At 42.4% G+C, this 22,144-nt stretch overlaps 1 protein-coding gene across 1 annotated transcript in view; it reads left to right on the top strand.

The window, feature by feature from the left end:
- Nucleotides 1–22,144, top strand: part of LOC311266736 (receptor-type tyrosine-protein phosphatase N2-like) — a 205,473-nt gene that overhangs the window by 40,294 nt on the left and 143,035 nt on the right. The window contains exons 9-11 of the mRNA XM_084369258.1: nt 704–1,077; nt 7,169–7,255; nt 20,992–21,071. Coding sequence (XP_084225384.1) covers nt 704–1,077; nt 7,169–7,255; nt 20,992–21,071 — 541 coding nt within the window. The remainder of the gene's footprint in view (nt 1–703; nt 1,078–7,168; nt 7,256–20,991; nt 21,072–22,144) is intronic.

Consider the following 22,144-nt stretch of genomic DNA (forward strand, 5'->3'; position numbering starts at 1 on the left):
AATATTGCTCTCACGATTGTGTTTCAACAGGAAAAACAACATAAATCTTGAACATTTCATCCCACTCAATGATTTTAAGCTTCATAGAGATGTTTCTGATTGATGCTTTTTGGATCTATTTGCTTGTGAGTGTGACCTTCTTTCTGGATTTTAGAGTTAAAGGTCTTGAAAGCCATTTTCTATCTCGCTCGTCCCTGAAAACAATTTGAAACTCTAAAGATTTTTGTGCTCATAGCTGGAACAGATTTAATCAGAGTAGGTTTTCTTGGCTCCAGCAGCGCCGTAGCTTTGCAGGCTTTTGGATCTTGACAAGACGAGCAATTACTAGCTAGCAGCAAAAGGGATAATAGCATATTATAAAGCTATTCAGTGTAAACTCTGACAGGTTGGCTGGTCTTTGAGTCAAGGCAATTATTTCCTCATGCCTGTAGCTGTGGATTGCCAACACACTGACATCACTGACAGGAAAAACTCCCACCAGTTCAGTCTGAGCTGCGAGACAAAAGATCCTGATTGAACAATATCTCATTACTCAAGTGTAATCTATATGTCATTATAAAGGTTTATCAGTCAATAATTAGTCTCATAGATGTCTTCAAAGTTCACGAGATTTGAATAATTTGTCAGCTCTTAACTTCCGCTGCCAACGTAGACAATGAAACTCGTGTTCATTTATAAAAATCACCCATATTTATTTTTTCAGCCTGAGAGCGGAAGCCTCTTCACCAAACTTCTCGCCTACCTGGACAAAACCTCCTCCAACGGCGCTCCTTCCGCAAGAAATCTGGACGACGCCTCCCTGGAGTCGCCCAGAGGCCACCAGGTGGGGCTGGAGAACGTCCAGAGTCGGACCAGCGAGGCCGGGGTGAAGGTGCAGAAGAAGGACGCCACCCAGTCCGTGGAGGAGGTGTCGGAGGTGCAGGGCTGGATCAAGGAGGTGGCGCCGCCTCCGGCTTCGCTCGTGTACGAGGAACCGCACAAGAAGACGATGCACGTGCCCGAACTTCAGCTGGACGTCAAAGCCGGCAGGAAGAAGGCCGACGACGACGTCTTCGGCTACGTCATCACGGACACAGAGTGAGTAGGAGTTAGAAAAATGATGTTTTAACAGATATTTTAACCAAAAACAAACAGACAAGCTGTATATCTGTGTGTCGGTTGGTCATTTTATTTAAAGCATTTCTTTTGTCTTCTGTTTCAAACAAATCCATCCAGTAACATTTGTCCTCAGTGATGGAGGCAGGAAATGTGTTTTCCCCCTGAAAATACAAATCTGTGTCTTTGTCGTCTCAAGAAAAACATATCTAGTTTCTCATGCATCACAAAAGAGGCGAAGTAGATGTCCAATATTACCCAGGATGCAACAGGAGGACACTGCCCGCCGTCTTTTTTTCCTTCGTTCTCATTCACACTGAGGGCAGAGTAATTTCCACACTGATTTCTCTGCTCCTCAGCTTGAGATTGAAGGCCTTTTACAAATTGTCGCTGTCGCGTTTGGTTTTGTGCTCGTCTGTTCTGCGGCGACAGGTGTAACTCTGACTCAAGGCCTTTGTGATACGACCCTTTCTTTTCCGTCCTTCCATCCTGCCGCTTGTCATTCAGACAAGAAAAACATAAATGTTACAGATAATATTTTTGTGTGATGTGGTTGTCGAGGTCACGCTCACGGCTTCGGCGCGCTCGGCGTTTTTCCTCCAGAGTATTTTTTTTAAAAACCTCATTCTGGCTCAGCGTGAGCATCTGTTGGGGAAGAAAGATACGACACATTTTCACCTCCGACGGGGGTGTAATGTTTCTACCCGTTTTGTCTGTCAAGAGGGGTTACACAAAAACCACCGAGCGGATGAATGAAGGATGGTTCTCGACCCTGAGTAGAACCCTTTCAGTACCAATCTGTATAACCTGATGAAGGTCTAAGGACCGAAACGTTTTTTTGTCATTTAACATAATTGCCAGTGAAGTGGACAGTGTGCTGGAGTATGTCGGCCTTCGGTCTTCTCCTACGCACCTGTCGATCTTAAGGTGTGCACCATCTGCACTCTGTGGTGCCAGTCTGGATAAAAGGTATATGTAGTATATTTAATTTCTCAGGGAATAATGCATGGATCCTGATGATGGAAGAAGTCAGGTGTATTTAGGGTGACAAGCGAAGCTGTTGTAGCAATGATGTCACACATCTAATTGTGGCTTTAGATGATTAATAATAAGGTAAACTTTGTTTTAGAAGCTTCTTTCCTCAGAGTTCAACTACAACATAGAAAAAACAAATAAAAATGTGACTGATCCAACCAGGATAAGTCTGAATCAAAAGCAGAAGTACAGAGCCCTGAGTATTAAACCGAGACTTTTCTTTACTTTGGCACCAAAGCAGCAATTACATTTGCACAGTTGGAGGAGGAGGGAAGCTGGATTAAAGCGCTGGCTCGTGAACATAAAGAAAGCTTTCTAAATACATATACTCTAAAGACACTGAGAGAAACCAAGTACCACTGGAGCTGGCGACAATGATCTGGCACCGTGCAGAGGGAAGGTCTGGGTATGAGAGCAGGTGCTGATTACAACCAGTGTGCTGCGGGTGTGTGGACCGGCACGGCTCCACGCCACGCCCAGCCTCGCCAAGCACGTCTGACATATGTATATGAGATGGCTTTCATGTTGGTATAGTGGTGGTGTTGCAGCCAGCAACCACTGTTCAAGACAGCGTTTCAACATTTGTACGTGTGAAACCATCTAGACGTGTTTGTGGCGACCAAACTGAGCATTTTAAGCCAGAACGTGATGTGTTCCTCACCCTAACCAAGTCGTTTGGGTGCCTGAGCCTGACCGGACCATCAGCACAGCGTTGTCACATCCTAAAGTTGAAAAATAAAGTTGCAGCAAAAAGAAATGTAACGCTTAAACACATCCGTGGACGCCTGGGTTAAAAATTCTTTCATTCAAAAGTGCAACAACAACATTTAATGATTTAGACATTTTCCTCTCATGTGCGAGCGTCTCGTTCAATGATCTCACCCTGATGGCGTTTTCTAACTTCTTTTACATCAAACACTTCGGCACGTTACACAGAGCGTCAGGGGTCAGGATGAAAAGTCTCGGCTTAAAAGGTGCAATTAAATGAAAACTCCAGATGAATCACAGTTTAATGTCTGTCTGCAGATTTCAGGGCTTTTTAAGATACTCGTGGCCGTCTCTCTCTCTGTGTGTGGGCAGGAGACACAAAAGAGAGACAAAACTCTGATGTGTCAATGGATGTTAGTTCACACCAAGGTCCAGTTGAAAATACTTGTTTTTTTGGTACCGTCTGGTCACTTTTAAAGCAGTGAAAGGTGTGTATGAAAGTACATTTGTTAAAAAAACCCAACACAGATTTTAACAAATTTGTGCTCAAGGTTTGAGCGTAATAAACCTTTTATGTGCACCGAAAACAACCTAATCCTTTGTGAGATTTGTTGAGTGTGTTAGAAAGACAAGTTTTCCTGGAAATGCGTCAGTCAGCAGAAGTTCGACTTACGAGCGTAACTTCTGACATCTGTGCATTCAGGTTCAGCTCCTGTAACTTCATGACTCGGAGGCTGCGTCGCTTTGATCAGCGGCGAACAGATAGAAAAGTTCAAGATGTCCTCAGTCGCTCAGCAGATTCCTCTCTAACCCTTTACCGTGACTCTTTAAAGCGTCTCTTGACATTTCCGTGAGATCACTGGAATTCAGACAGAAAACCGAAGTCGTCCTTGACACTTCGTAAATCTCTCCTCGAGACAGCGAAGCAACGGCGTCAGCCACAACATGGAGGAAAAAAAAACGCCTTCGAGACTTCGTGATGTGGCAAAAAAGCAGGAGGCTCATAACCTCGCAGAAGAAATGAAACAAAGCGTCCTCCAGATTACTCTGAATGTCTTTCCGTCAATATTTTGGTGTCGTCTGGAGATCTTTACTGCGTGAAAGACACGTGACAGATCAGAAGCTGATGTAGAGCTTGTTTACCTGGTCGACCAGGTGAAAATGTCACACTGCGCTGCTCTGAAAACCAAAGTTTCGGCAGCTTTCAGTTAGAGCCTGAGTCCAGGAGAGTCTGATTTGAGACGGACTGCTGTCCCTCTCTGTTTCCTGCTCTCCTCAGCGTCAGGCTGTGATGAGACAGGCGGGTCGACAAGCTTCTTCAAAAGTGTCCTCATCATAAAAGCTGTACGACCCAATCATCAGAATAAATGTAAAAAAAACACAGATAATTTAAAACTGAACGTTTCTTTATGTTGCAGCTTCACATTTTTCACATTACGGTTAGATTTAGCCCAAAAAACCACTTGTTTTTGGTCAGGGAAACATGATGGTTTGGATTAAAAAAACCTGTTTTTTAAATTGTGTCGCCATAAATACATCTGGAAACGTCCCCAGGTGTCCTTTAAAATATCCAGTGGTGTGACTTGAGCTACTGTCAGCTGTGTGACGGCCTTTTTGGCAGTAATGACAATATTTTTCACGTCTGGTAGAGACTGAAGAGATGATCCATCCCCCATCCTTGATCCTAATTATTATTAGATTTTATTTTCTAGGCGGCTGATCGTGTTCAAATTTTTGATTTTTCTTAGATTTTAGGTTGTCTTGTCTCTCAGAACTTAAAATAGGACTACAGTTGTAACAGAACGGTATTAGATGCAGATTTCTGATCTCTGGCGTCGTGTCGTGGTGACGGCAGGAACCTCCTGGTCGTTTTAGCACATTACCTCCTCCTGTGTCCGTGGGTGAAGAGGAGGAGAATGAAGACAGGATGATTTATCACAGCTGGAGGAAAACACCTGCTCCTAACACACACACACACACACACACACACACACACACACACACACACACACACACGTGGGCATTGAGACACTTTCTCTTTGGCCACCTTTTAACCCTTCAACCTATAAATGCTTTTCCTTGACTGCTATCCCACACACACACACACACACACACACACACACACACACACACACACACACACACCGTATGAATCATAATGCACATCGCTGCTGTGATTTGCATCTTAAAACCCTGGAAACACTTGGAGTCTGCCTTTAAAACCTCCTTAAGTATTCCTTCTTAACAAGCTTCAGAAGACAACACGTGTGTTTCAGCACGTTTCATCTACGACGACTTTTAGGTTTTAATGGATTTCACTCACCAATTAACTTGATTAATAAAGAAGCAGTACAGAGGAATTGGCAGACAATAATTTATTTTCCGGTCTTGCTGGGATCAATGATAATAACTGAACATTACATCTAAACAGCATTTATCCACACTTACCTTCCTGTGACTCAGTCTTAAACTCTTTGCACTCTACCAGTAATTACTGTACTTGCACAGGTTTATAGACATTCCTATGAAAAGTGCATGAGTCAGAGGAGGAAAGTAATCAAGTACAGATACTTCGATACTGTAGTGTACTTGACTTTTCAGGTATTTTTCAGACAACTTTTGACTTCTCCTCTCTACATCTGAACTTTCTCCTCCTCACATTTTCAAAACAGGCTCGTTTTTATTTTTGCCTCATCGCACACCGCCTTCCCAACATCACAAGACTGATGTCGACCTATCAGAGCACATCACGCACGGCGAGACGAAACAAAAACGTCAGAAGACGTAAACAGAGAGAGGCTGGAATGGGGAGAAAAGGCGTGTTAGTGTCTCGTATCTGCAGAGTTTCTTATTTTCTCTCTTTGTTGCTGCTCGGGACGCTTTACCAACCCAACATGTGGCTATTTGTCCTTCAGAGGGAGACTTTTCACTCTGATACTCTGAGTACATGTCAGAGCCAGTACTCTATTACTTTTACTTGAGTAAGTAGTATCTGTACTTCCACTGGAGTAAAGAATATGTGGACACCTGTGTACGAACGATGCACGTTACAATAGCTGCACTCGATCAGGGTTCAGGGTGAAGTAGTTTTCTCTTCTTTTAGTACGAGGCGCTGCACACAACACAACAGAGGTCGCTCTCATTGTCGAACATTGTCAAAGTCATTTTCATTCGCTGAATGGCTGTTCAGAGTTCTCTGACCTCGTCTCTCTCCTGTCGGCACAAACTTTAACGCTTAAAGCGAGGGAGGCGGCGGGGAGCGATGATTACGAGCTTTACGTCTGCATATTTCCCTCTTCAGTATTCACCTCGCCATCAAACGCCACTTCCCACCTCTTGACCTCGCTCCTACCTGACCTCACCTGTGTTTTTTTTCCCCTTGTTTTCTCTTTCGGACTGATTTATCATTCTTTTTCTCCTGTCGTTGTTCAGTTTGCATGTTTGACGTGACCCAGAGACGTTGAGAGATGTTCACTACGTGCTTCGGTTTCTGTTAGCGACGGACGATCTCATGTAAAACTCTCAATATGTTCTTTCTCTTCTTGGTTGTGTGTTATCCACCTGGCAGGAGTGGATCCTGGAGAGAAATGCTCTCAGCTTTTGACTCTGCTTAATTAGAAAATGACAAAATTATAAAGAGAGTTCACCTCAACACACATTTGAATTTCAAAGAATTTGATTTGCCCTCATTAGTGTTTACCTGCCACGAGTCTAATCCACACAGATTCTGGATTTAAGTTGCACCACTGTGGAGAAAAACTATTTTGCCTAATCGGTTCAGTTCGCTGCTCGTACTTCAAAGTTACACAACATTAACGAGCAGAGAAGTGTCGGCCTCCATTTACATATTTTTATGGATATTTAAATGTACTCTGAGGAACTTTTAACTAGTTATGAAACCACCGATGTTTCTGTTTGACCTACATAAGCAAACAAGACCAGCAACAAGACTGGTTATGTCTTTATAGCTAGTGAAGTCTTTATGCCTTTCTACGGGTCAGACTGCGAGGTAAAGAAAAAGTGCTGAGGATGAACCGAGAAGGCCGAAGTCTCTGTAGCCTGGTGGTACGGCACCGTTTACTCTGTCTCACCATCATCATATTGCAGTTATTGATCTTACATGTCATAAAATAGATGCATTCAATCATCCTGCAATCAGCTGTGGTTAAAAAAAACAAAACACACACGCTATCCAGATCAAGGTCTTCATGACGGGAGGTGGTGGTGCGTTCAGGGGCATTTTCCAGGTAGTTGGTTGCTTTAAAACACAAATACAGTATCATTTCTGACGAGGTGTGTTTTACTTTCTCTTCCTCCTCCTCATCATCAGTGGGCTCCAGACGGACGAAGGCCTCCACCTGATGGAGATCCTGGCTCGTATGGCGAGAATCCAGATGACGGACTTCGCCGAGCTCTCGTATGTATTTGCTGCTTTATATCGCTCCTTGTTTTCTTCTCATTCAAACTCAAGCAGGAAAAAAAAAAACCCCCACAGGGTTGTCGCTCCTCCCCGCTGTGTTAATGCTGTTTGTTCTCCGGACTGAAAATCACCATCCAACCTAAAGCTGCCGTTATTTTCTCCAGGTTTGAAACCATTCATTTGTCACAACTGTGCGCTGGAGTATTATAAAAAAAACAAAAAAAAACTGTACTTTTGCTGTGTTTGCTGCCATTTTTGAATAATCTATTGCTATTGAGACGGTCGATCGGTTTGCACCTGCTCTGGTTACAAAATGCCAATAAATAGTGTGTTCGAACAACGCCAACACTCTGGATGTGACACATTTCACACCAGTTGTTGTCACCAGCGTAAACCCAGCAGGTTCATACATCTGGCTTGAGAATTTTCCAAGTTTTGCGGCGGCTCATAAACGGCACATTTTTAACACAATCATCCGCGAACAATCAACGCTGCGACCTACAGGGATCAGCTTTGAAACCCAGAGAGAGTTTATCAGTTTGATGCCAGTTTATTCAAGTTTCTGATCACACATCCAGCAAAATAATTGGGATTATAAATGATGTCAGTAAAAAATGATGTATATCAGGTGTTGATCATGATGAGTGGTACATACTGTATGTAGCTCATACACACTCGTCCTAAATGAGTTACAGGATGCGGTAGGATATAAGCACCAAGTATTCATCAACCATCCAATCCAGTCCAATCAAGGGGAGATACTCTGATGATGAGAACACTTAATCACGGTACTTTTCCCGCTCAGCACCAAAAAAAGCTGACAGACAGAGTTAGCAACTAGCTTGTGAAGAAACTGGATAGTTTGGAGTTGGTGGAGACCAAAAACAGCTGGAAGTGGAGCGAATACTGTACTCAGCTTCATGTTAATGCTGACGTTGCCCTGTGCGTTACGTTATAAGGTGAAAAATGTTGCTTGAAATGAGATTATAATGATGATTATTGCTGGTGTACAGTCATTTAGTTTTTGCTGTCAGAACATTACAGTCACACAGAGTTGCTGTCCCGCGGCAGACTTTCCATTGATTGGATTTCACTTTCGTGCCCCTTCAGGCTCGAACTCACTTCCCTGAGCTGCACGTAGGAAAAAACAAAAACGCTTTGGGGTCGATCAAAGATGTTCACATGGTTGTTTCTTTGATTCTTGCAAAACCAGATGAACATTTGAACACAAAGCATTGTTAATATTTGGGAGTCATTGCAGCACTTGTATCATCAGAAACATTTCAGAGGAGACGGGAAAAGGCATTTTTGAATAAAAAAGACCGTAACGCCGGAGATGGTGGTTGTATGACACATATTGTAATAAGCACAGTAGAGGAGGATATCACGCTAATGCACACGATAAACAAGAAAGGTGATGTTGTTCATTATTAATAGGAGTTAGTGTCACAAACCCATTCGCGTGAGCAGTAGAAATATAATCGGTGGGGAAAAGGGCATTTAAATCTTTATTTTGGGGCAAAGTCACCAAAGATTTTACACATTTTTAAAAAAATCAGATCTGATTCTATAGATTTTTATGTCCTGGAGACCATTAAAAGATACGTTCTGGCTCTCTCCCCCTTCATTTAGATAGAGGCCCAGTCTTGTTAGCTCTAAATAACTGCCCGGAGCTGTTGCCAAGATGGCTACGAGGACTTTACATCACTTTTCTCTACAGAGGTCTGCGTGGATCTTTACTGAAGCCTTATTAAAACATTACTCTTTTCTTAAACATTAAATGTGCGCCACCAACCATGAAAAAAAATATACTATGTTTAAACGTAAAATGTTAAATTGTGGAGGTCACCTTTCAGGTCCCTGTAATGGAGCCGAGTCCTCTTATTGTGGGCGAGCGGTCAGGTTTTGGGTCTTTTTAGTAAACAGCATACACAAATACAAAGTTAGTGCTCCAGCAGCGTGTTCAGAAATACAATAAAAGCATTTTAATGCGTGTAACGTCCTTCTGAAGCTCTCTACGCCCTGTGATTTACCAGCGCCTCTGGAAATGTAGCCCTGCCAGCTGTCAGACGGCCAAGCAGCTGAATTAAATTTAGAATTACTTCTAGAAAAAAAAACTTCAAATTCATCACGATGAGGTTTGAAAATCACAGAGGACTCTATGCTCAGACGAGAGCTCCTGAAGGGGCGCAGAGGTCTGCAGATGACTCATCTCGTCTATAGTGTTGCTTTACGTTCCCGACATCAACCATCTCGCACCTGTGGGGCTCAAGTGGGCGGCAATTTTCTCAAAGGGGGCGAGCGTCACGTTATGAAACTCTTCAGATGTTCCCTCCGTGGATGATGATGATGATGATGGTGATGATGATGATGAGCAGCATCGCGCCCCCCCCCACCTAGCACGTCAGATCGGAGAGGGCAAACTGGTGGGATAAAAAAAAAATATGTTTCCAGCGGCGCAGGGCTTTAAAATCAGAAGTGAAGAAAGTAAAGAAAACAGTGCCCTCGCTGAGTGAAATCCAAGGACGTCGCCTGATTTTCATTCTGTCAACAGTTTCTGCTCGGGGTGGGGGGGGGGTGGGGGGGCAATGAGAGAAGCTCGTCGGCGTTATTGACGTGTTGGAGTCGAGCCGCCGCTAACTGCAATCATTTATTAATGAGACTGAACTCTGCCTGAACCCTCTCTCTCTCTCTCTCTCTCTGTGTCTCTGTGTCTCTCACTCACTCTGTCGTTATCTATTTTCTCTGTCTTTCCCTCCATCACTCTGTTTCTTCCTCGTCTCTCCTTCTCAATCTGCTTCTTTCTCGGTTTGTCTCAATCTATTTCCGTCTTCTCTCTCTTTTTTTATCTCTCCGTCTCTTTCGATCTCTCTCCGTCTCTCTGTCCGTCCATCCCTCCCTCTCCACAGTCGTCTCTGTATTTTGCCCCCACAGGTGACTTTGCGGTTGGTTTTTGAACATTTTTAATGCGGCGAGCTGCAAGAGCAAAACAACAGCCACTGCAGTGGTTCGCAGTTGAGCTGACTGCTGGGGATTACAGTCGGTATACAGACGGTGTGTTCTGTGTTGCGTGTGGACATAAAAGTGTGTTTGTGTGTTTGTGAACAGGCCTCTGTGGTCACAGTTGAAACGCTTGAGGCAGCGAGGGACAGAAACGTGTAAATGTGGGAATAAAAGGTGTACTGCAGGTTTTATTTCAAAGTTTTGACCAACACTTTTTTTCAGCTGAGAGCCTGAGATTGAAAAACAATTTTGTTTGCACAATAAGGTTATAGCTTCTCATGTCTCGCTTCGTTTTAAGGCGTCACGAGCCATAAAGGTGATCAGACAGACGAGCCCGTTGTAAGATATCAGTCGGACGATATTTGCCTGTCACAGATATCTCGCTGCAGGTTTTCTGATGCAACAATAAGATTTGTTTTTGACATTATAATGCAGAGAAAAGATGCTCGGGGCGTTGTGTAATTGTCAATTGTCATTTCCCGGTAAGCAAAGTCGTCCTGGCTAGCACCAGACACGTTCATCCGACCCACGTACCGATGGAACGATGGGACTTGGTGCGGTCCGCTCCTGTTTGCCAGATCTGAGCCACAAGCGGGCCATACCATTGGCCACATGTCAGCCAAGAGCGGAGCGGATAAACCAGAACAGATCCAAACCCAGCAGAAGAGAAAAGGAACCCAAATCTGGGCCATATGGTTGGTTCGGATGAACGTGTCTGGCACGATTTTGCCGTCCGGGTTTGGACAATAAAGTTTATTTCTAAACTGTAACATATCTTGCCTCCATTACATTTATGTTGTTTAATAACCATATTTTAGGAATAATGGCAAATGGCTTTCTCGTGCGTCACTAAATGCACTCGGGCAGCTGTTGGTGTAACTGGGTTGCATGCTGAAGTAAAGTCTTCATGTGAGAAACCTCAACAGAAGAGCTGAGAACTCAGAAACAATCAACAAATCATAAAACAAACCTGGCATGACCTATAACTTGACATTATAAAGTGCATTATTTAATTTGACTCGCAGCGTCTGCGCCGCTCTTTAGTGTTTGACGGAGGGGAATTGGGACTTGATGAGTGATTTTTTCAAGCAATTATGAAAATGTGATTACTGCAATCTGTGCAGAATCATTTTGGATTATTGTTCTGTTATCTTGCGAGAGCAGCGTATTTACGGTATTATCAAGTATTGATTTTTTCAATGTCGGTCGCTCGGTCGTCGGCCGGCGTTGATTAGATAATGTGTTTGTCCTCAAAGAGGCTCTGCAGCGGCGGCCTGAAACTTTTCTTTTTATAGTGTTATTAACACCGGCGACGTGGTGACTCTATACTTCAACACTAACGCTGTTAGGGTGTGTGTGTGTGTGTGTGTGTGTGTACCTGTGTGCACTGAGGTTTTCATGCAGTGAAGTCGCTCTGCAGCGTCGATAAAGCAGCTTTGAACTTGAATTGCAGTAAGACAGAGAAGGAAGAAATCATGTGAACGTTCATGTATTTGTGAGTGTGTGTGTGTGTGTGTGTGTGTGTGTGTGTGTGTGTGTGTGTGTGGACAGGTGGGGATTGGGCGGCTTGGGGTCGTGCGATTCACACACACACACATGCACATACCTTCACACACACTCCCACCCGGCCCCCGTTGTTCCCGCGGCTCCTCGCCGTGCCGCTCGGCTGCTGCATTGAGTCCCTGGGTGGCCCGTACTGTTCTCCTGTTCTAATGCACCTTTTGTCTTTGTTCTCCTATTCTGGGAATGAAAGGAGGGGAGCTATACACTGGGGAGAGTGATGGATTGGAGGCAGAGAAAGCGACAGAGCGACAGAGTGAGAGAGAGATACACAGAAAGAGAGAGGAGAGGGGGAGAGAGAGAGAGAAAGCCGGGGGTCTCTTTTGTTGCGAGCGCAGTGAAAGCCCAGCAGGGGGAGCCGCCTTGACAATTTGTCAGAGGCGCCACGCTTATTTTTCCAGGGCCGGCCCGGCTCCTCACCGCTGTGGCAACGGCAGTCACCTCCAGCAGAACAAGTAAGCCCAGAGACAAAGGCTTTACACTGACACTGAGCCCGCTGACACTCCTGATTTACCCAGCATGCCTCTGGCTTTTACCGGCCCCGCTTCTCAACACCAGCAACAACTGGTTTCCAGAGCTTTTTTTTTTTCCTTCTTCTCTCAATTAACATCTGAAAATCAAAGTTTCCCCAAATGATAAACTCTGTTATGTAGATTTACGACCACGTTTACAATATTCATAACATGAGTTGATTTTATCATTCCAACAAATGGAAATGTTACACATACTGTATTTGTTTATTATGTTTATGTTCAGCTTTTGAAGCTTTTGAGTCTCTCGACTAGAATTTATAAATTGATTTGTGTTTGATCAAAGCTCAGCTGCTCAAACTGGATTTAAGTTTCTGTGTTTGTAGAAAGAAAATGACGAAACAGAACTAAACAACTTATTTCATCACTTCTTTTTATAAGATCACATTTCTGAATAATAAACAACACAACTTCTCAGGAGAAAAGCTTGTTTTGACTCCAGAGACAGATTTTTACAGATAGCTTCAACTCTCACATCATCAGCAGCAAGAACCGAGGAGTTTCTGTCCCTGCTGACACTTGTGGGCACTTTATCATTATTTATGGCATTATATACGGCACAAAAGGCAGTTTTAAAGGTGCACTCTGTAGTTTAGGGGAAGACGTTTTAATCAGAAGAGAAAGATCTTCGTTGAATGATTTTTTCTGATTAAACTCTCTTTGTTTTCATGACTGAATAAACTGAGTAAACCAACACGAATTCATGCTGTTTTACTTTGTTTGTATGTGGCGGACCCTGCCACCTTTCTAGCTTCAAACCCTGAGAACAACTTGTTTATTCAGTTATGGAAAAAAAGAAAATATTTTGAGTTTGACTTTCCAAAACTACATACTGCCCCTTAAAGGTTTCAGTTACTTCCAGCTTCAATCAGGTAAAAATGTGACTGACGCAAATAAAAACGCCCAGAAACTGTTTTGAGGGTTAATTAAATTACATTTAGGTGTTTTTGTCAGTTGTAGTAACTGTGTTGCATCAAACATGCAGTGGTTTAGTATCATCAGCGTGTGTCAGACAGTATTTTCTTTTTCCTCGACAGATAAAATGTTTCCTTCAACTGAAATAAGTCTCCACAACTTCAGTGTGTTGTTCCTGAGAGTAATGTTCTGTGTTAGCGTCCTCATTGATTAGCTCATGTGCCTTTATCAGTGTGAAGGACAGAGTCGAGCTCTGTGTGGTTCTTACAGCCGCACTTAAAAAACAAACAAACCAACCTTCAGATCGCCTCCAGAAGAGTTTCACGAGCAGCTTCAGGGACGGATGACGAGTCCGTCACAACACTGAATCAACCTGTTCCCATCAGGTCAGCAGTCTGTTCACAACTCCCACACTGAAAACATTCATTGAAAGACAAAACAAAAAGCGTCTCAGACGTTTGAGAGAGCAGCATTTTAAAAACGTTCAACATGTCCTGTTTGAAAAAAGGAAAGATGTTGAAATAAAAGTTAGAATATTAGTTTTGTAAAAGTGAAAGTCACCGTACGAACAGAACGAGAGTAAAAGTACCTGATATTAAATGTGCTTTATAAAAGTTACAGAAACAGTAAAATCTTACATGTATTTAGATTTATGTATGCGTTCATAATCGACCCGGCTGATCAGATATTCAGCATTTTCTCTTTTATCTGATTGCCGATAAAATAAATGAATCTTAAATTGCTCTGTTTTGGTGCTTTGGCCTCGCAGAGTAACTAGAAACTCACTAAAGTTATCAAATGATTGTGTTTGAGTAGAAGTAGAAAATGAACAATGCTATAGCAAAATACATGTACTTGAGTAAATGTACTTAGTTACTATCCATTATTGGAGAAATGTGATTTTATAGCCTGTTGAGCCGGATCACTAATCTGTGCCTCCTTCTTAAATTCCTTTATTTTAAAGGGTCATTTCACCAAAAACCAGAAAGGTTTTGATTGATTGAAAGATTACAAGAGGATATTTCCAGTTGTTAGATTGTTCACAGGGATGTATCTGTGGATCATTCAAAGTAAAACAGGACAGTAAATATATTATTTTAATGAAAATCACAAAATAAACTCCATCCACCTCCGTTATATTTGGGTAGAGGACAATATCTCTCAGGTTTATGTCTCTAAAAAGTGGAAAAATGAAACAAATATCTTCTATCAGGATAGAAAAATGTTTGCCTTTGTACTTGGGTGAGCTGGTCTGTGAACTGTAAGAAGTTATATTGACTGTAACAGAACTGAAAGTACTGTATAAAGTCATAGCAGTATATATATTTCCCCTCCCATACATTCATCCTGCATCTCATCCATTTACCAGGCGGCAGCGGCAGCAGCGGCAGCAGCAGCAGCACCGCAGGCACCTCCACCTTCCACCTCGCACAATAGCACCAGATTAGCATATTATTAAAACAACAAAAATGTCTGTGAACAAAGTAGTTAGCGACCTGCGCAACCCCCAGCCGCTGAGAAAAAGACAACAAAACTTCCCTTTTTTTTTCTGACAATTTCCTCTCGGGGGGGGCCGGAGCCAGAGAGCAGCAGCGGTTCACGGAGCCTGCAGCAAAAACTTCCACTCCGGCAACATCTGAATCATAAAAGTGAGCCTACACACTGTGCCAGGACGCACAACAAACCTGGAGAGTGACTCACACCCTTTACGTTTTCATTTGGAACAATTCGATACTGATTAGATAATCCTGACGGTGAGCGCTTTCAGGCAGAACGGCCTTGGAAATGTTTTTAGCTGCGGCGGTGGCCTGGTAGTGGTTGAGGGCGAGAGAAGAGGGCGGCGGGGAAGCGTTGATGTGGGTGGCTTCGCTGAGCCTTTGACTGTAGCTGGCCCGCCGAATAATGATGGCTGTTGCGTAACCGTCACTGAGCGTAGAGTAGACTGGATGTTTTTTTTTGTTTTTTTTTTATATTGGAAACAGGAGGGTCGAGGTGATGTAATGTCTGTGTCTGAGCTGAGGGGGTCATATCAAAGAGCCGCCACTAGGAGGAGAGAGTGGGCCTGCGTGGTGAGGGTGATGGACTGGATGTAGACCGTTGAGGGGCAGAGGTGTGAACGCTGCGAGAAATCTGCATCTTTATCAGCCATTTTTTTTTCCCAGATTTTGAGACTTGAGTGTGTCTGTATTGTTCTGCACTCAGCTGATGTCAGTTAAAAGCTTCAGCTTAATTATAAAACAAATCTCCAAGCTTATGGAGATCGCTTTAGTCTGTTTTTTTTTTTTTATAGTACAAATCAATTGGTTGCAACAGTTTTTTGGATTAAAGTGAAGTGTCAGTATCTTGAAACAACAGCTGGTATCGGCAGAAGAAAAATAAAATCACTCGAGTGGGTTTTCAAGTAGAAACAACTGATGTTTTTCAACTCATTTATAGAAACTTTGAATTTAAGGACTCTATAATAACAAAATGACTCGATTAAAATGGAGGTTTTTGAAGTGAAGAAACAATTTACTGTATTTTTGAGGTTCTGTTATTATAAAGCTTCATTTTCGCTTTGGGAGAACTTCCTCCTTCCCCCCCTAGAAATATTACATTTCTATTCCAGCACACTTACAGTATCTTATGACTGAACTTAGCGGTTACTTTCTATATTCAGTTTTTTACAGTCAGCATGGGATAAGACCATTAAAATTACTGTTTTGGTGTTATAACTTTCCGGTAACTCGGTCTAGAGGATTATTCTACTCAACTTTTCTTTTGTTTTTTATGTATCATGACCTCATCTTAAGCGGATTGTCAAACTTTTTGTGTCCACACGCAACAAAATCTGAAGCCTCGTGCTGTCTAATCACTCTGTACACGGTTGTTTTTATCTACTAATACCAAATTTAAACAAAATAAGGTGAACTTCTTCGCACTAGAAAGTGATCTGTATCCGCCCCTGTTATCCCCCTTCACACTGGGTGTCATCAGGGCCTTTCTGCCGCCTGATAAATGCATGAATGGTGAAACACTTGTGTTCTTAGAAGGTTTTTAAGGGATTATATTTCCAGGTAAATGATTTACTTGAATGAATACATACAGAGCACTGATGAAGTCAGACTTGTTGAAGAAGTCTGAGGCTGATGGGTTAAAAAATCCTTCAATATCCGATGGCTGCTGAATCATAACAGCAGTAAAAAACGTGCCTGATGACGTAAATTAAAAACTCATTTATTGGTTGTTGTACGGCTGTATGTTGCAATAATAATGAGTTTTCCCACGACACACCTGGACTCGCCACAGGGCACCATTTGTGAAGCACTGCTGTACAGTATGTGTTACACACAAACGCACAGATCTTAGTTTCTGGCGCTAGGGATCTCTCGATCGAAAAACAGTGACTGAAGACGTAGTTTGATGACATCATGAAGTAGTGTGGGATCATGGGAGTTGCTGTCTTCATCCACAAATAACTTAACTGATAAAAAAATGACTCCAACAGAAATATTCAGGGTTGTATCCTTCCTTCCTCGCTCTCTGACGTTTAATCAACATATATAACATAGGTGCAGTCGTTTTTAGACATTTTAATGTTTAATGTTTCATCATCAGTGCTGTCACTGTAATATTTTTACCTTTGTGGTATCACTATTGTTTCCTAACTAAAGGGTTTAATGACGTCTTCCACCGCTGACTTATTTAAAAATAATAACAACAAATACTGTTTCAGGCTATTTATTCCACTTTGTTTTGAAAAATTGTCTTCCACAACTATTTACCAAGTAAATAAATAGTTTTTTGAGATTCATTATTCAATATCCATAAAAAAAAAAGGAGCACCAGTGTTTTTCATTCTTTCAATAAAATACCGATGATTTATCTCTTTAACATGAGAGGATTTGTTTCTGTCGTCAATCAACCCGTCAGATTAGCCGTCACTGTTTCTGTCAGATGGAAAGGATTTATCGTTTCAGTCATCATCGACATTATCATCATCTGCAGATCTTTTACACACATCAATCATCATAATGCTGCTGTGAGATTAAAACATCTGAGTGACAAAGACATCAGATTTTTTTTTTTTTTTGCAGCTCAATGAAAATATTTCTTAACCGCATTAATGGGTTTTAGAGGCTGTTTTGTCAGACGGTGATGTTGAAAAATCTCCTGAAAATCTCAATCTTGATGCATCGATCGCTCATAAAAGATAAAAAAGTCATTTTTTATCATATTATTATGATGATTCTGTTTACATAGCAGCATCCTCTGAAGATAAATACGCGTAATAGACGATGTTGTAATCACCTCGCCTGAGCGTCTGCGACCGGTGAGTGACGAGGTTATTTACAAGGTTTCGGAGTCGATGTGGTGTCTTTGTGCGGGAGGTGCTCTGGGTGGCAGAGGCCGACAGATGGATGTGTGATCAACTCAACATGAGTGATTTTCCCCTCTTCATCACACACGTACACGTTCGCCTCGCACCCGCTGATGAATCACTTCACAGATGTGACAAATACATCGGCCTCATTGCTCGGAGGAGAAATAATGGTCAGAAAAATGAGCCGGAGCGTTGTGTGGCGCTCCTCAGACGACGGCTGAGACAGGCTTTTTTTTTTTTCTCTTGTGTAATTTTTGCCTCTTTGGCTCCTCATATAGCAAAGTGTAGTTTACAGCAGGACAGCACATCGTGGAAGTCATTACAAAGGAGACAGGAAGTAGAGTTGTTTTCTTATTTTTCTGTTCAATTCGAGCACTTGGCTTCATCAAGTTTCCCCCGGGGGATTATTAATTTGACCCGGTCTAATTGCACCATAAATGTTAGAATAGTATAACACCACTACTGTGAGTCGGGCACTGTTGTGTTTGTCTTTGATGCACTGACCTCGGGGACCGAGGAACCCAATTAAAAGCCACAATAATGACTGCATGGCTGGGAATGTCAAGCGGAGGCCGTTAATACAAACGTTTGAGAGAGGAGACTTTGGAGTTTTTCACCTGATGTTTGGTGAAATAGGAGAAAACTTGTTGCAAAGTAAGTCAGAGGTGGAAGAAACATTCAAATCCTTTTACTTAAAGTGACTGCGAGGAACTTGTAAGTGTTTATGAAACCGTCTCGTGATTCCTCTGATGATTATAAACGTGATCATCATCAGCGAAAAGACTGATATTTTATGTAGTTATTATTAATGCCTGTGCTCGGGTCCGGTCACATATATCACATATAAAATCACATTTAAACGCGTAACCTTATCGCGATCTTTCCTGCGGTCTCAAGCAAAGATCTTTACAACGGATCGTACCACTTTTGTCAAAAGGGGGCGCTAGAGCAAAAACTGAAAGTTCCTCATAGTCACTTTAAGTACAATGGCACCACTACATGTAAAAGTATCAACAGCAAGATTAACTTAAGGTATGAAAAGTAAAAGTACTCGTGGTCCCTGTCATAGTTGTCCTGTTTTTGTTTTTTTATTTAATATTAGCGCTGCATTAATGTGTATGTTGCATTTTACTGCTGTAGACATTAAAGATTGAGCTCATTTGATCTACTTTATATACTGTTGGCTCGTTTAATCTGCAGCAGTGCATCATATCCTATAAGATCATGATGTGGTTGTAGTGTGGCTGTCCTGTGAGACCCCTGTGCCTCTAAAAAGTCAACTTTTCATGTGTTTTTAGCTTTGTGACGATGCATCATCAGGCTTATCCAAGAGGGCTTTTAAATACTTGATTTAGTTGTGGATGTAGGAGAATTTCTCAACACACAAAAGATTAATTCATCCTTTGGTTCGTTACAAACATTGTACCTTACTAAGTACCTTGAATTTGTATTGTGCAGAGTACTTGGGTAATTGTATTTAGTTACAATCCATCACTGAAATTCAGCCTCCATAGGTAACTGGTCGGATGGATTAGAGAAGCGCACATTGGATACAATTAATGAATTTAGTTTGAAGGTTCAGAAGAGAAAAGATCTTTTAAAGGAAAAGTTCACCCTGAAATGTAAATGCAGCCATCATCATCTCCTCAGGTCAGGTGAGCACTTCTGAAGCTTCACAGAAAAACAGTGTTGCATCATTCTCCTAAACAGCTGAAGTAGCTGGAGACTTGTTTTAAAGGAACGGCCAAAGAAATGCATAAAATGGCTCCATACAACTCGTCCGGTGTAACGCAAGTCTCCAGAAACCCAGAGATCCTAAATTAATTGAGAGTTTATTTACACACTCGCCGTGCAGTCAGGCTCATGCACTCATTTCAGACGGGTGTGAGTTAATGCTTTTAGCTTAGCCGCTACTGTGAAGAATTTGGCTTAAAAACGTCTTTTCAAATCAATTTGGGATCCCAGGGGCTTCTCCGGACTTGGATTATGCCAGACGAGTTGTTTTTTAGTTTAGGTTTAAATCGAGTCCCCAGCTACTTCAGTCCTTTAGGAGAATGCTGCAATGCTTTCTTGCTGTGAAGCTCCGGAAATGTGTTGTGGACTATGAAAGCTGTCTTTCCATCAGTGAGGAGATATTGACTGAATTTTTATTTCTGGGTGAACTTTTCTTTAAAAGGTTTTGTTGTGTTTGTTTCACTTCCTGTCAGACATTTTGTGCCAACTGGAGACATTCAGAAAGAAGATATTTAGTTCACAAGACAGAACTGTCTACATCTTCTGTATCCCTCTATCCTTTTTTTTATCTATGTGTTTCAAATTGTAAAAAATCGGACAGTTACTTTATTTTTTTTCACCTTTTCACTGAAACAGAAGAGGCGGACCGCACAGCCTGCACAAACACACTCGACAACCTCCTCATTGAGAGTGCAACAATTTAAATCCATCAACCTGAAACGAAAACCACTTTTCTGAATCCCTGAAAACATTTTCCATCAGCTCCTTCAGGATAGGACCTGCTCCAATGATGATGTCACCATATGTTATAATAGTGCTACAGTAGCAGTCACTTCCTATAGCGGTGCACAATACTTCCTGGAGGGGAATCTGGTAATATATCTTCCTGCTGGGCCTTTAGTCTGAATTACAGCAGGAAAAACAAAAGGTTAATCACATTGGGAGACTCCGCTCTGCCTCCGACCACCCAGCTTCTCTCCATCGCTCCCTCGGTGTTTCAATTCAAGCTGCTTTATTGGCATGAATGTTGGATGAACGTGGGGGGGGGGGGGGGGGGAAATCTCCTTCTAAAGCAGCTAGAAAAAACAATACAGATGTCTTTCTGTCCCCCTTTTCTGTCCACGTTGTCCCTCTTCCCGTCTTCTCTCGCCGCCCCAGTTTCCGTCACCCTCACTTTAAATCCATCACGACAATATGCGTCGCAATCACTATACGTCGAATCAAAATGTAAATGCATCGTGAGATGGGCTGCTAGAAAATGCATTCGCTCGTCTGAGCATCACGTATCGGAGCGTCCTCTTGTTGATGACCAAAAATCCTCTCATCCCCGACCCCCTTCTCTTCATTTCCCAGCGTGCTTAAATGCCGCCGGGCGCATTACATTGAGATTCAAGAGGTTATCTCACAGTGGTGATGGGGATTGCAACAGCCTAAGGGATCGCCACAGGTTAAAGCTTTTTTTTTTTTTCTCCAGCGCCACGTATGGCTGAGCTTTAATGAGCACAACTCGTTTTCTCCCTCTCCGTCTGAAAAACAACATCTCGCCATTCACCAATGGGAAATAGATTCTGAGGATGTCTTTTGTCTCACCGTGTGTGTGTGTGTGTGTGTTTGTGTGTGTTTTCCAGGGTGGAGGGCCCCGCTGTGACCTTCAAAGTGAGCCCGAACGCTCAGAACGTCAGCACCGCAGATGTGGCCAACGTGGCTGGTAGGTGTTCCTCGGCTGAGTAATGTCGTCTTTATACTGACAGAGAAAAAAGACAGGCCATTATCATTGGCGCGCTGCTGCACCTGAGGCCCCAGATGGACATTTTTCAAAAACTTCTGACTCCTCAGTAAAATGTTATTTATTTATTTATTTTTTGTCTCCCAGTGTGAATTCTGCCATACTCACACTGGCACGTCATGGCGAGTTTTTCTATTCCTTTGTGTTCAGTTTGGTTTAGTTTGGCTAAGTTTTTTGGTATTGGCCCATTTTGAAAGGAAGCCAGCAGGATTTTCTGTTGTGTCACAAATCTCTAAGCAGCCATGTTTGGCTCCATGGTGGCAATCCATTGGAGAGTTGGACGTGTGCCTAAAAAAACATTGTAGGAAAAAAAAAAAAAGAGACAGAGAGACACCAGAAATGTGTTTTGTTCGGGTAATGAGTCAGTTCAATAATTCCTTTTGCAAATATTAAACGTCTGAGACACACGAGGTGGCCTTCAGTCTCGTATCGCCAATCGATTTCAGTTGAACACGAAAGAACAAGAAGAGGAGAAAGTTTTCAGGAAACTTTAAAATCTGGAGAAGGAGACCTGAACAATCCAAGACACATCAAACTCTCTGCGGACTGCCATTAAAAAAACAAACTTGATTTTGGGATTGTGTCCGTCACCATCTTGTTTTTGGATGAGCGGGTGGAGCCGAGCAGCATGCGCATTGCTACACCTCTATCCTGATTGGTGGTTGTTGTGGTTGTCAGTCACAGGGTAGCCACGCCTTAAAGCGTACCCTGCTTTATCGTCCATTCTGCTCTAAATGGGTCCATAATTTACAAAGTGAGCATCGTGCTGTCTTGAAGAAGACCTGAAACAAATGATTGAGAACATAAACTCATTAGGAAACTGTTGACTGAGGTAATAAATCAAGTGAGAAGTGGGCTGATTTTCCCCTGCTGGTCATTAGAAAGAATGCAGGTTTAGGTCACTTCAGCATTGGCTTCACTTTTCAGACTTGTAGGTCCTTATTTTATACAGTCAGTGGTCTTATCACCATATCGGGCCCTTAAACAAGAAATAT

The sequence above is a fragment of the Pagrus pagrus genome (genome assembly GCF_965226575.1).
Source record: "Pagrus pagrus genome assembly, chromosome: 12".
NCBI lineage: Eukaryota > Metazoa > Chordata > Actinopteri > Spariformes > Sparidae > Pagrus > Pagrus pagrus.